The following is an 11,904-nucleotide window of genomic DNA, read 5'->3' as shown; positions in this document are numbered from 1 at the left end:
GAGTACATGTCATCGTTTTTTTTTTTCTTTATTGTAATTTTTATCACCTAATACAAGGCGGGCTGTCAGCAGCAGAGTACGCCGCTCTTCAGCCTTGAGTTTGACAATAAGTATTTACATAAAGGAGGCACAGAGAAGACAATCATAACGGCGGGCAAAAAATGAAGACACTAAAATACAAAAAACATGGAGCCATTCACGCTGGACGAGAAACATCACGTAGTCGACACGGTGTACATAACACGGATGACGGCGACGGTACACGTGAGTGGTGGCGTGACGGCGATAGAACACGAAACACATCGAAGGCACACACACGAGACACATGGCGTTGATCTCCGGCGCGCGAATGGTCACTGAGCGTCTGTGAGTCCGGGAACCTGCCAAGGGATGGGGAGGAGGAAGGGAAGTGGGACAGGGCGAGGGGAGGGCAGATGCCATGGGCAAGGGAGATAGGGGGAGGGGAGAAAAAATGGTGAGTGCAGGGGAGGAGGGGTGGAGGAAGGGGACGGGGGAAAAGGAAATAGAAGGGAGGGAGGGTGCCAAGAGGAGAAGCCACGGGAAGTGGGGGCGGGGAGGCTCAAAGTTGATAGGAGGGGTAGATGGAGGGGAGGAAGACATCATCAGGGAGGGGGAGCAGGCGGAAGCCATCTTGGGAGAGGGTAAGGAGGGTGGAGAGATGGAGACCGGGTGGGATGTGGGAATACAGGCGCGGCAGTGGGTGGGGGTGGGGGTGGGAGAGGATGGGCGAGACAAGCTGGCGAGGAGGGTCGAGTTTGCGGGAGGTGTACAGGATCCGTATCCTTTCAAGGAAAAGGAGGACGTGGGGGATGACGTCATCGTCAAAATGCAGCCTTTTGGCTGTGAGAGTCCCACAAGATGCGATGAGTACGACACTTATTACATCGTAATATGTTGTTAAATATATACTGAACTGTCGATGTTTCCATCGTTCAAATGATCTATCACACATAGAAGTTCCACATACTCGTATGTATGATAGATTATTAGAACGATGGTAACATCTACAGTTCAGTTTATATTTAACAACATATTACGATGTAATAAGTGAGGTACTCATTGCATCTTGTGGGACTCTCCCAGACAAAAGGCTGCATTTTGACGATGACATGTACTCATGTCAGATAGTGTTATATTCTGACAGAATGTAACTTTGCAGTGTTACTTGAAAATGGCCATAAGGTCGAAGTTGCAATACTAACAATAAATATGCAGTCAACGGCGACTATGATGTCTTTTAAGGAATATATATACATTTTAAACACACCGCATGAAGGTGACATTCTTCTGAGAAAACACTGAAGAACTGAACGTTCACTTAAAATGTCAAGCGAAGTATTGTCGGATGAGAATGTTCCGTAGAGTTGAAGGGTATGGGTAGAAAGATAAGAGTGCCGCTGGAGTCTGCGCTACGGCTTAAATACACCGCGGCGGAGGAACATTCGCGTTCTCTCGACGATCACGTGATCCGTCGACGTTACTTAGTTCGTGATAGCATGCCGCAGCTGATGTTCACCTGCTGCCTATGGAAGATAGTAGCGATCCGTGATGATGCTCCTTAACGCTGTGCCTGTAAACAGAATGTTTACAATCAGCACCGAAATCAAATGCAGGAAGCACTAACGAGATGCACAACTGTTCATCTCCGAAAGAGGTGCGTCTGCGAGACCACGGGCGGCAATCCCCTGAGCGCCACTGTCGTGCCAGAACAGGATTGGCAGGGGCACAGCACTACATACACTCAGGACTCTGTCGAACATCGACTCTGTCTTCTCGACAGAGCACATCGTATTTATACTTTTTAAGTTTACTAGTGTAAAAATAGTATTTAACTGTGAATTTGTTATTGTTACTTATTGATACTTGATAGAAGTTTTGAGTGCAGTTATTTAGTAGCGATGTGCAGCGCCCGCAGGCTGCAGCCAGAGTGGTAGTGAGACGCCGTGTCGTTGTGCACCCGCAGATGTCCTGACATCGGAGCGCGGGCCGGCAGGATGGCGGCGGCTGCGGCGCCGGAGGACGAGTACTGCCGGCGGGAGCGGCTGGTGCTGCAGCACGCGCACCCGCACGCGCCCGTGGCCGTGCCGGCCTTCCTGCAGGCGCAGCCGCAGCCGCCGCAGCCGCCGCCGCCCCCGCAGGCTCAGCGCCCGCTGCCGGCTGCCACGCCCACCGCCTCCGCCGGCCCTGGCGACCCGTACATGCGGCGCGACCTGGGCTACCACCACCACTACCGGCTGCCGCCGCCGTCGCCCGCCGCCTCCGCTGCGGGCTACTGCCACCCCCACGGCCACCCGCACGCCCACCCGCACGGCCACGGACACGGCCACGGACGGCCCTACTATCCGCCGGGGGTGGGTCAGCACCGGTCGCTGCCCGCCGCCCCGCCTCCCGCGCTGCGGTACCACCACCCCCACCAGCACCACCACCACCAGCAGCATCACCACCAGCACCACGGGCACCACGCGCTGGCGCAGCCGTCGCCCAGCCACCGCCACCACCAGCACCAGCACCACGGCCGCTGCTGCCCGCCCCCGCAGGCGGCGGCGCCTCCCGCCTCGCCCGTGGGCAGCTGCAGCTCGTCGTCGGGCAGCGCGGGCCAGCCGCAGCAGATGGCCGCCTCCGCGCCGCCGCCGCCCGCGCAGTTCTCGTCTTCGCCTTTGCCGCTGCGAGGGCGCGCACCCTCCCGGTCCGGCGCCGGGGCCGCCCCCGTGTCTGCCGGTGGCGCGGTGCCCGTGCCCGTGGCCGTGCCACCGCCCGCCCCCGCGGCCAGCGCTCCCGTCGAGTACGTGGGCGCCAGCGGCGGCCGCGTCGTCTCTACGCCGACGCCGCCCCCAGTCAACCTACCGACGCCGTCGATGCCGCCTCGCTGCGCAGCCGCCCTCGGCGTCGGCGTCGTGGAGGCGGTGACGGCGCCGCCTCCAGGGCCCGGCCACGACCCCGGGCCCTCCGCCTCGGTGGCGCTCTGCTGCGGCGCCGCCCGCCGCTACGACTCACGCCCAGAGTCCAGACAGTCCATCGTCACGCCCTCGCATCATCCGGCGCTCTGGTGAGTACACCACACTATATTGTATTACTCTCTGTTTACAGGCATCCACAGTCCCTTATTATTTTAAAAATCACAACATTTTCCACCTTGTTACTAAACGTACTTATTCACGATCGTGGTAATAGCATTCTCCAGAAACAGCTATGAAATACCTCAATGTATAATCGTTCTTCTTACATACGAAGTGTGTGAAACAAGCAGTAAGACTGACAACATTGCGAGCGATCTGGCAACGCTGTGCTGTTCTCCTTGTATATACCGGTGTGTTCATTCCTTGCAGATGCCCATTCCGAATTTCAGTTCCAGCATCCATTACGTAATTTTTGAGAGTGTTATCAGTGAAGTTGTATTTTAATAATAAGGGTAAATTGAGTTTATAGCAACGTTATGCCGTAAAATTTCGTGTTAAACTTGGGGAATCCGCGAATGAGACATCTGAAAAGTTGGAACTGGCCTATGAGAAACATTTCTTATCAAGATCACAAGTTTTTTGCTAGCCGAGAACACGCTCAAGATGACCCTTGCTAAGGAAGACCTCCAGCTTCAAAAGCCGATGAAAACTTCCGATGTGTGCGTGTTATTGTGAGATTATTCTTTCAGGATAAACTGTTAACGATGTGTTTTACAAAGATATCCTTGAAAAGGCTCCAGAAAAGACTGAATCGAGAGAGAACGAACATTGCAGACGATTGGAGGCTGCATCATGACAACGCCCCATTTCACACCGTCATTTCCATCACGAAATTTTTTATGTCAAAAGGCAATCCTCTTATTACACTTACCCCTTCTTCACCTGATCTGAGTCCTTGTGACTATTTTCTTTTCCCGAAATTGAAAAATGTATTAGAGGACGTCATTTTGGGATTCTCGGAAACATTCAAAGGACTGGACCGACATGATGAATGTCCTACCACTTGAAGCATTTCAGCGCTGCTACCAAAACTGGGAACAACGACTCCGCCAGAGCATAACTGACGAAGGCAACTACTCTCAAGAGGAAAATATTGTTGTTGGAAAAAATTAAAACTGTTGTAGATAGAAAATCAGTCCTATTGCTTTCCTCACACACGTCGCAAATGGTAAAGGCTGCTGTCTTATCATACAGCGTGTTTACGTTTGGTTACACAAAAGTAACCTCTAATTGTGAAAAGGTAAATAACTTACAGAAATGTTTGATACAGCATTGAATGTAGTATATCTTAAAGCTTAATGTACAAACGTTCAATGTGACTACCTTTTGTAACACGGCAAATGTCCCATCTATAATCAGTTTCGTGCCAAATCATACGAGGCAGGTCTTGATTTAAGTTGGAAACTGCTTTTTACTCGCTTTCGCAGCCCGTCTACGTTTCCCGGAAGCGGGGGAAACACCCTTACAAAGAGGTCTATAGGGGTTAAACTAGGTAACACTGGTGACCAGGACATTGTTCCAACCCAACCAATCGAAGTCGACATATTTCTGCGGAGATACGCGACAACTTTAAATGTTATTGTGGTATCGTGCCATATTGCTTGAAAATAAATTCTGTGCCCATGTCCTGTTGTAAGTGAGGCATAAAATAAACTTCAAGCGTGTCTAGGTACTACAGCCTACGAATTTAAGACTGCAGAACTCCCGAAGGGGAGGGGGGGGGGGGGGAGGCGGGCTGGCAGCAGCTTGGTATGCTGCTCTACAGCCTACAGACTTTTTGGTAAGAAAATGAAGAAGAAAGAAACAAGAAAAAACAGGCGATAAAATGACGATTTAAAGTGTAAAAACGGCGAAAAATGCGGAAAATTAAAACAGAAAGCAAAAGGGGTGGCAATGTTGATAAAATACACTGGAATCGGACAAGTGACATAGTAGACACACAATTAAAAAAAACATGGCGACAGTCTGGTTTCTGTTCACAAGAGATAAAAAAATCACACCCAGCGACAGTATGATGGCTGTTCGCTACACGTCCCTAAAGACACACCACGCAACACTCACTGGAAAACACACACTGTAAAACACTGCACGAAAAACGGTGGCACAAATGCGACACTCCCGAGCCAAAGGCAGATGGGGGGGGGGGGGGGGGGCGGGACCTGGAGGAGGAGAAAAAAAACAAGGAGGGAGGAGAGGAGGAAACGAAAGGGGGGAACCAAGGAGGGAGAGGACTCATAAGGGGGGAAGGGGCAGGGCAGACGCGAGAGGGAATAGGAAGAGGCAGAGAAGGGAAATGCAAAAGGACTCAGGGGAGAGAAGGGGGCAGCGAGAGGGGGGGTTGAGAAAAAAGAGGAAGGAAGGGGGGAGAGGGAGCCCAGGAAAAGGACAGAGGGAAGGAGGGCGAGTGAGGATCAGAGTTGATAGGAGGGATAAATGGATGAAGAGAAGGCATCATCCGGGAGGGGGAGTTGATGAAAGCCACCTTGGGAAAGAAGGTGTAGGGTGTAGAGATGGAGGGTAGGGGGGATACAACAGTGAAGACGTGGCAGGGGGTAGGGATGGGACAGGAGAGGAGCAACCAGGGGGTGAGGGGGAGCAAGGCGGCGGGAGGTGTAGAGGATGTGAATATGTTCGAGGAATAGGAGCAGATGGGGGAAAGGGATGAGATCATAGAGGATCCGCGTGGGGGATGGGAGGCGTATACGGAAGGCGAGGCGGAGTGCCTGACGCTCAAGGATCTGGAGGGACTTATAGAATTTGGGGGGGGGGGGCAGATATCCATGCAGGACTGGCATAGCAGAGGATGGGACAGATTAAGGATTTGTAGGTGTGGAGGATGGTAGAGAGGTGCAACCCCCATGTCCAGCCAGAAAGGAGTTTGAGGAGTTGGAGGCGGTGGTGGGCTTTGGATTGGATGGAGCGGAGATCAGGGATCCAGGTGAGGTGACGGTCAATGGTGAGGCCAAGTAGGTGAGGGTGGGGGTGAGCTGGACAGGACGGGCGCAGACAATCAGGGAGAAATCCAGGAGCCGGAAGGAGCGAGTTGTGCGACCTATGATGATTGCCTGGGTCTTGGAAGGATTGATTGTCAAAAGCCACTGGTTACATCATGCAGCAAAAAGGTCAAGGTGATTCTGGAGAAGGCGTTGGTACTGTTGGAGGGTAGGAGCGAGGGCGAGGAATGCGGTGTCATCAGCATATTGCAAGAGGTGTACTGGAGGGGGGGGGGGGGTTGGGGCATATCTGCCGTGTACAGGAGGTAGAGGAGAGGGAAGAGGACAGAGCCCTGTGGCACACCGGCAGAGGGTAGAAGGTGTGGGAAGTGGCATTATGGATGGCTGCTGGCCAACCCACACTTGACGTCTATGTAACACACAGCCAGTTTCGGTGAAACGAGAGTATGAAGTAGTAACAGTTTGTCTTTGAGATATTGAGTCAGAATTTTCTCTGAACTGTAGTAGCGGATTAGGGTTCGAGAAATCATAAACAATACTGCATGCGTTCTGCACCGCTATACTGCTACGTGTTCACTGCTGGAATACTGGTAACTCATTCGCACATGTCACCTAGCGGGAACGTCGGGAACTAACAGTATTAGCCGCGAATAAAATTTGAAGATATACTGCATTCTGGCTGTATCAAACATTTCTGTAAGTTTTTTACGCTTTTCACAATTAAAGGTTACTTTTGTATAACTACTTTATAAACATCGTGTGCATATGGAATTAGTAAATACCGTTGACATGAGGACAGCGTCCTCTTAAAATTAACGATCATACATGGACGCAGCTCGTACTGAGCTGCCATTTGAAAATGCCATAATAGGCAGAAATGCGCAAAATGTTGTCATTCCTTCTAGGGCGTTTTTTATGTTTCTTTATTTTACACGAATCTGCGGAAAAAAATTAATATGTTGGTCAACATTTGTAAAACTCTAATTACTATCTCTCAAACCCCACCATATGGGGAGAAAGCGAGAGTTTTAGTTTTAGCGAACCAAAATTTACGAAGTAAATAAGTATTTTTTTATTTATCCGTAACCATTTTCCACGCAGAAACGGAACATGGATTTTCTTGAATTACAGCGCCAACTACCAAGAATCAAAACAAATATTTAAGACAAAATGTACGTAGTTTTTATGTAGAATCCGATTCTGCAATAAAAGGTGGCGGGCTAATTTTAGCACCAGCAAATGTCCCACTCGAAAATAATCTACTTTGAATTCTACACACTTTTTCGTAGGAAGCTTATTCTTCGAGTTATTCTGGTTTGTCAACTTAAAATTTACATCCTGTATATATTTTTTTCATTTGGTCAGAAAAACAATGGACAGTGACCAAATTAAAGAGGGAAAAATGTGAAAACGCATTAGCTAGAAAAGCGTTCCCTAAAAATAATGTTAACTTCGAATATTAAAAAGGCCTACCTGAAGATATGTGTCTGAAGTTTATCCTTATTACGTGGGTAGATTGAATATGTAACGACTATGTACTGTATCGAACAGAGGAAGAAAGAAATTTATGGTACAGCCCAACCTGAGTAAACGAAAGAATTTGTCGTTAGAAGATATTCGGAGGCATTAGGGAATCATCATTTTAAAATTGTAAAAGGGAGGTGGGAGGTGGGAGGGGGGCGAGGGAGGAGTAAAAATTGTAGAGGGAGGCCAAGTTTCGAATACAGTAAACAGATTCAAATGGATGGTAGTTGCAGTAGCTAAGAATTGATGATGAGGCTTCTACAAAGTAGGGTAGCGTGAAGAAGTGCATCAAAGGCGACAACAACAACAACAACAAAAGCTAAAGAAGTTCTGCTAATCAAACTCCTAGAGTTGGAGAGTGAGACACAATAGCTGTGTTAATGTCTTCCTCCGTAAATGTGAGAAGTTACTGCAGCTACAGAAGTCAGTGTAAATTCGTGGGCGATACCGACCTCACGGCTGCAGTCTACGCGAGCGGCCGGCGGCTTTGGAGATGACGAGTGTGTGCCGTGAGGGCGGCGCCGGACTGCACGCCGTTCCAATTTAGCGCAGCTGCCTCCCTCCCTCTCTCCCTCCCACCAAGGCGGTGGCAGCCGCGGCCGCAGCTTACGAGGCTGGACCGTCGCCAGTCGCCTCCGCCTCCACGGCTCTCACCAAAGAGTTTTTGTCACAGGCGCAGCGGGCACCGCACCGGCACCACCGCTGCCCACGCCACCTCCTCACCCTTTGGCCAGAAAGTCGCGTTCGCCTTCTTCAAGGATTTTGTCTAAGCGTGGATATCAAGATCGGTATAGTCTCCTCGGAGTCTTTCGCGGTGGCATGGCTGTATAAAATCTGCTCGATTTACTTGGAATAAAGCACTCAAGCATAGGACAGTTGTGTTTGCCGTAGTCATCCGGAGTAAAAACCACTGACCACCGTGGGCTGGCAGTTCAGACTGTAGGTAGTCTATGTCAGAACTAAACTTTGCTCAGCGTACTTAGTACTCAGAGCAAAGAGTGTTTCTGATGACACCCATCTACATAGGTCAGTCTGGTAGTGGTTTTGCGAACTTTGTACAGAGCACAAGCAACGTATTAAACAGTGGAAGCTTGAGACGTTGGCCGTTCCTGAACGTTTCCTGGAAATCGTACATAAAATACAATTTGGAAAGATAAGAGTCTTGGCTCAAGCGTCATCATATTGGGATTCCGTTATGACAAAAAAATCAAACGAGTACATGTTAGACGCTATCTTGGGATACACTTAGATGAGAATTCAGGGTTATTTTGAGGAAGAGACCAAACTGCGAGGTCATCGCTCTCATCGGATTAGGGAAGGATGGGGAAGGAAGTCAGCCGTGCCCTTTCGAATGAATCATCCCGGCATTTGACTGAAGCGATTTAGGGAAACCACAGAAAAACTAAATCAGGATAGCTGGACGCGTGATTGAACCGTCGTGCTCCCGAATGCGAGTCCAGTGTGCTAACCACTGCTCCACCTCGCTCCGTTGAGAAATTGAATTTCCATTAACACATAAGGCTAACAACAGAAAAAGCAGGAAAAATACTACATAAGCTGGTGAGGTTCAATTCAAAACAGTGCAGACTCCCTCTGCCATAATAAGGATATACCACTATGCGCTCCAGCCTCGCTACTAGCACGTGGGCGCACAGACTGAAATTGATCACTAACAAAGCATCAGTTAGACGAGGGCAGAGAAGTGTCCTACTAAGGCTATCTCCAACCTTCGGCACCACCTCATTGGACGCACTGCGTGTGGTGCTCGGAATATGCCCAATATTATCATGATGAAATACAGAGCTGCAAGGTAATTTATCTTAAGCACACACAATAACTAATGCACCGATATAGACGACACATCACCTTATATGTTGGCCTTTGGATAAATGGCAAGGTGAGTGCGATTTAAGTGATAAAGGACGCAGACTACACAACTCCTTCCCAGACATAAGGGAACGGTTGAGAATGACACATATCGATGCCAGCCGCAGTGTGGTACAGTTCTTAACACGTACCTTATCACACGCGCTTCAATCCCAATACCCTGAGACACACACCTACATGCACATGCGGGGAAGAGTTTCCTCAGAACACACTGTCTTCTGCTGCGGGCAAAACGCGAACACGCTAACAGTAGACATACACTACACTTAGACTACACAGAAACATACATATATACACAGCAATAAGAGACGAAGAACAATGGGCCAAACTAAATGCATTAACAACCAGTATTTTAAAAGAATCATCTTGTGGTGTTGCAGTTCTTCTTACCTCCATACTTCCTAAGAAAATTGGTTGAGGAATTCTCCCTATGCAAGATACCTTCGAAGTTTTGTTTTACACAGACATGTTTCAGCACATATGAAACAGCCACAACAACACTGTGCAAGTTCGAAAAATATCAGAAAATGCCTGTCAAACGACTAAAGTGGTAGAACCCAACGCTTTACCACACCACAAACAAAGGAAACAAACAGCACAATATCAAAAGCACGACAAGTTGAAGATTGTGTAGAGAACTCATAGCTACCAACATAAACATTCCATAGCTTCACGTAAGAAAGGAAATACAGTAAACCCCTGAAATAGCACAAAAAGTGGTGAAACATATCTGGGAAACAAAAGGTCTCTTGCATAAGGTGGAACACGTCATCTAAATATTTCAAAAACAACACATGGACAGAACCTGCAGACACTACGTAACAGACATGCCCATAAGCAACGTAACAACAATCTTCAGAGGAGGACAGCGTCAAGCGACACTGAAGAGGAGCAGAAGAGGAGGAAGACGCGGTGTGACAGTAAATAAGACACCTAGAAGTGCGAAGCAAACATAGACGCCCAAATCCATTGACAAATTGTACATATCAGTCAAATAATAAAGGATAATGAATACCGGAATAAATATAAGGTAAGGTGCTGGCGATCTAGGCAGGTAAGCACCCAATGTTGTAAACGAATGAGTACCTAATGTTAATTTTTTCTGTGTGACTGGCGGTGAACAGCTCGAAGAAACCATTCCGAGGTATTCAGTGCCAGTCACAATCGGTGATGGCATTAACAGATGTCTCTTCTATCCTATCATTTTGCTTTTTTCTTTAAAAGAATAAAATTTTATTTATATTTCAATCTCAAATTATTGTTCTTTAAGAAACGTGTTACTATTTATCAAATGTCGCAGATAAAAACAAAACAAAATAACTACAGAAATAGTACAAACGAAAAATATAAAGTGTACAAACTGCTTTAAAACATGTTGTTGTTGTTGTCTTCAGTCCTGAGACTGGTTTGATGCAGCTCTCCATGCTACTCTATCCTGTGCAAGCTGCTTCATCTCGCAGTACCTACTGCAACGTACATCCTTCTGAATCTGCTTAGTGTACTCATCTCTCGGTCTCCCTCTACGATTTTTACCCTCCACGCTGCCCTCCAACGCTAAATTTGTGATCCCTTGATGCCTCAAAACATGTCCTACCAACCTATCCCTTCTTCTAGTCAAGTTGTGCCACAAACTTCTCTTCTCCCCAATCCTATTCAATACCTCCTCATTAGTTACGTGATCTATCCACCTTATCTTCAGTATTCTTCTGTAGCACCACATTTCGAAAGCTTCTATTCTCTTCTTGTCCAAACTAGTTATCGTCCATGTTTCACTTCCATACATGGCTACACTCCAAACAAATACTTTCAGAAACGACTTCCTGATACATACATCTATATTCGATGTTAACAAATTTCTCTTCTTCAGAAACGCTTTCCTTGCCATTGCCAGTCTACATTTTATATCCTCTCTACTTCGACCATCATCAGTTATTTTACTTCCTAAATAGCAAAACTCCTTTACTACTTTAAGTGTCTCATTTCCTAATCTAATTCCCTCACCATCACCCGATTTAATTTGACTACATTCCATTATCCTCGTTTTGCTTTTGTTGATGTTCATCTTATATCCTCCTTTCAAGACACTGTCCATTCCGTTCAACTGCTCTTCCAAGTCCTTCGCCGTCTCTGACAGAATTACAATGTCATCGGCGAACCTCAAAGTTTTTACTTCGTCTCCATGAATTTTAATACCTACTCCAAATTTTTCTTTTGTTTCCTTTACTGCTTGCTCAATATACAGATTGAATAACATCGGGGAGAGGCTACAACCCTGTCTCACTCCTTTCCCAACCACTGCTTCCCTTTCATGCCCCTCGACTTTCATGACGGCCATCTGGTTTCTGTACAAATTGTAAATAGCCTTTCGCTCCCTGTATTTTACCCCTGCCACCTTTAGAATTTGAAAAATTGAATTTTAAAACATAAGGTAACAAATATTTAAATTTGCAACAAATAAAATAAAATAAATTTCACTATGTTGGAGGCGGCCGAGTTTATAACAAATCGTGGCAGATACCAGCTGTACGCAGTTAGTAGGGCTTCGAAACGGGCTTTTGGTC

The 11,904-nt window shown here is 47.6% G+C and overlaps 1 protein-coding gene across 1 annotated transcript in view; it reads left to right on the top strand.

The window, feature by feature from the left end:
• Positions 1-1,988: 1,988 nt before the first annotated feature.
• LOC126330513 (inactive rhomboid protein 1-like) overlaps positions 1,989-11,904 on the top strand; it is a 786,904-nt gene continuing 776,988 nt past the window's right edge. The window contains exon 1 of the mRNA XM_049996362.1: positions 1,989-3,067. Coding sequence (XP_049852319.1) covers positions 2,016-3,067 — 1,052 coding nt within the window. The 5' untranslated portion in view covers positions 1,989-2,015. The remainder of the gene's footprint in view (positions 3,068-11,904) is intronic.

Source organism: Schistocerca gregaria, chromosome 2 (assembly GCF_023897955.1).
Source record: "Schistocerca gregaria isolate iqSchGreg1 chromosome 2, iqSchGreg1.2, whole genome shotgun sequence".
NCBI lineage: Eukaryota > Metazoa > Arthropoda > Insecta > Orthoptera > Acrididae > Schistocerca > Schistocerca gregaria.
This window is presented reverse-complemented; position numbering and strand designations above follow the sequence as displayed.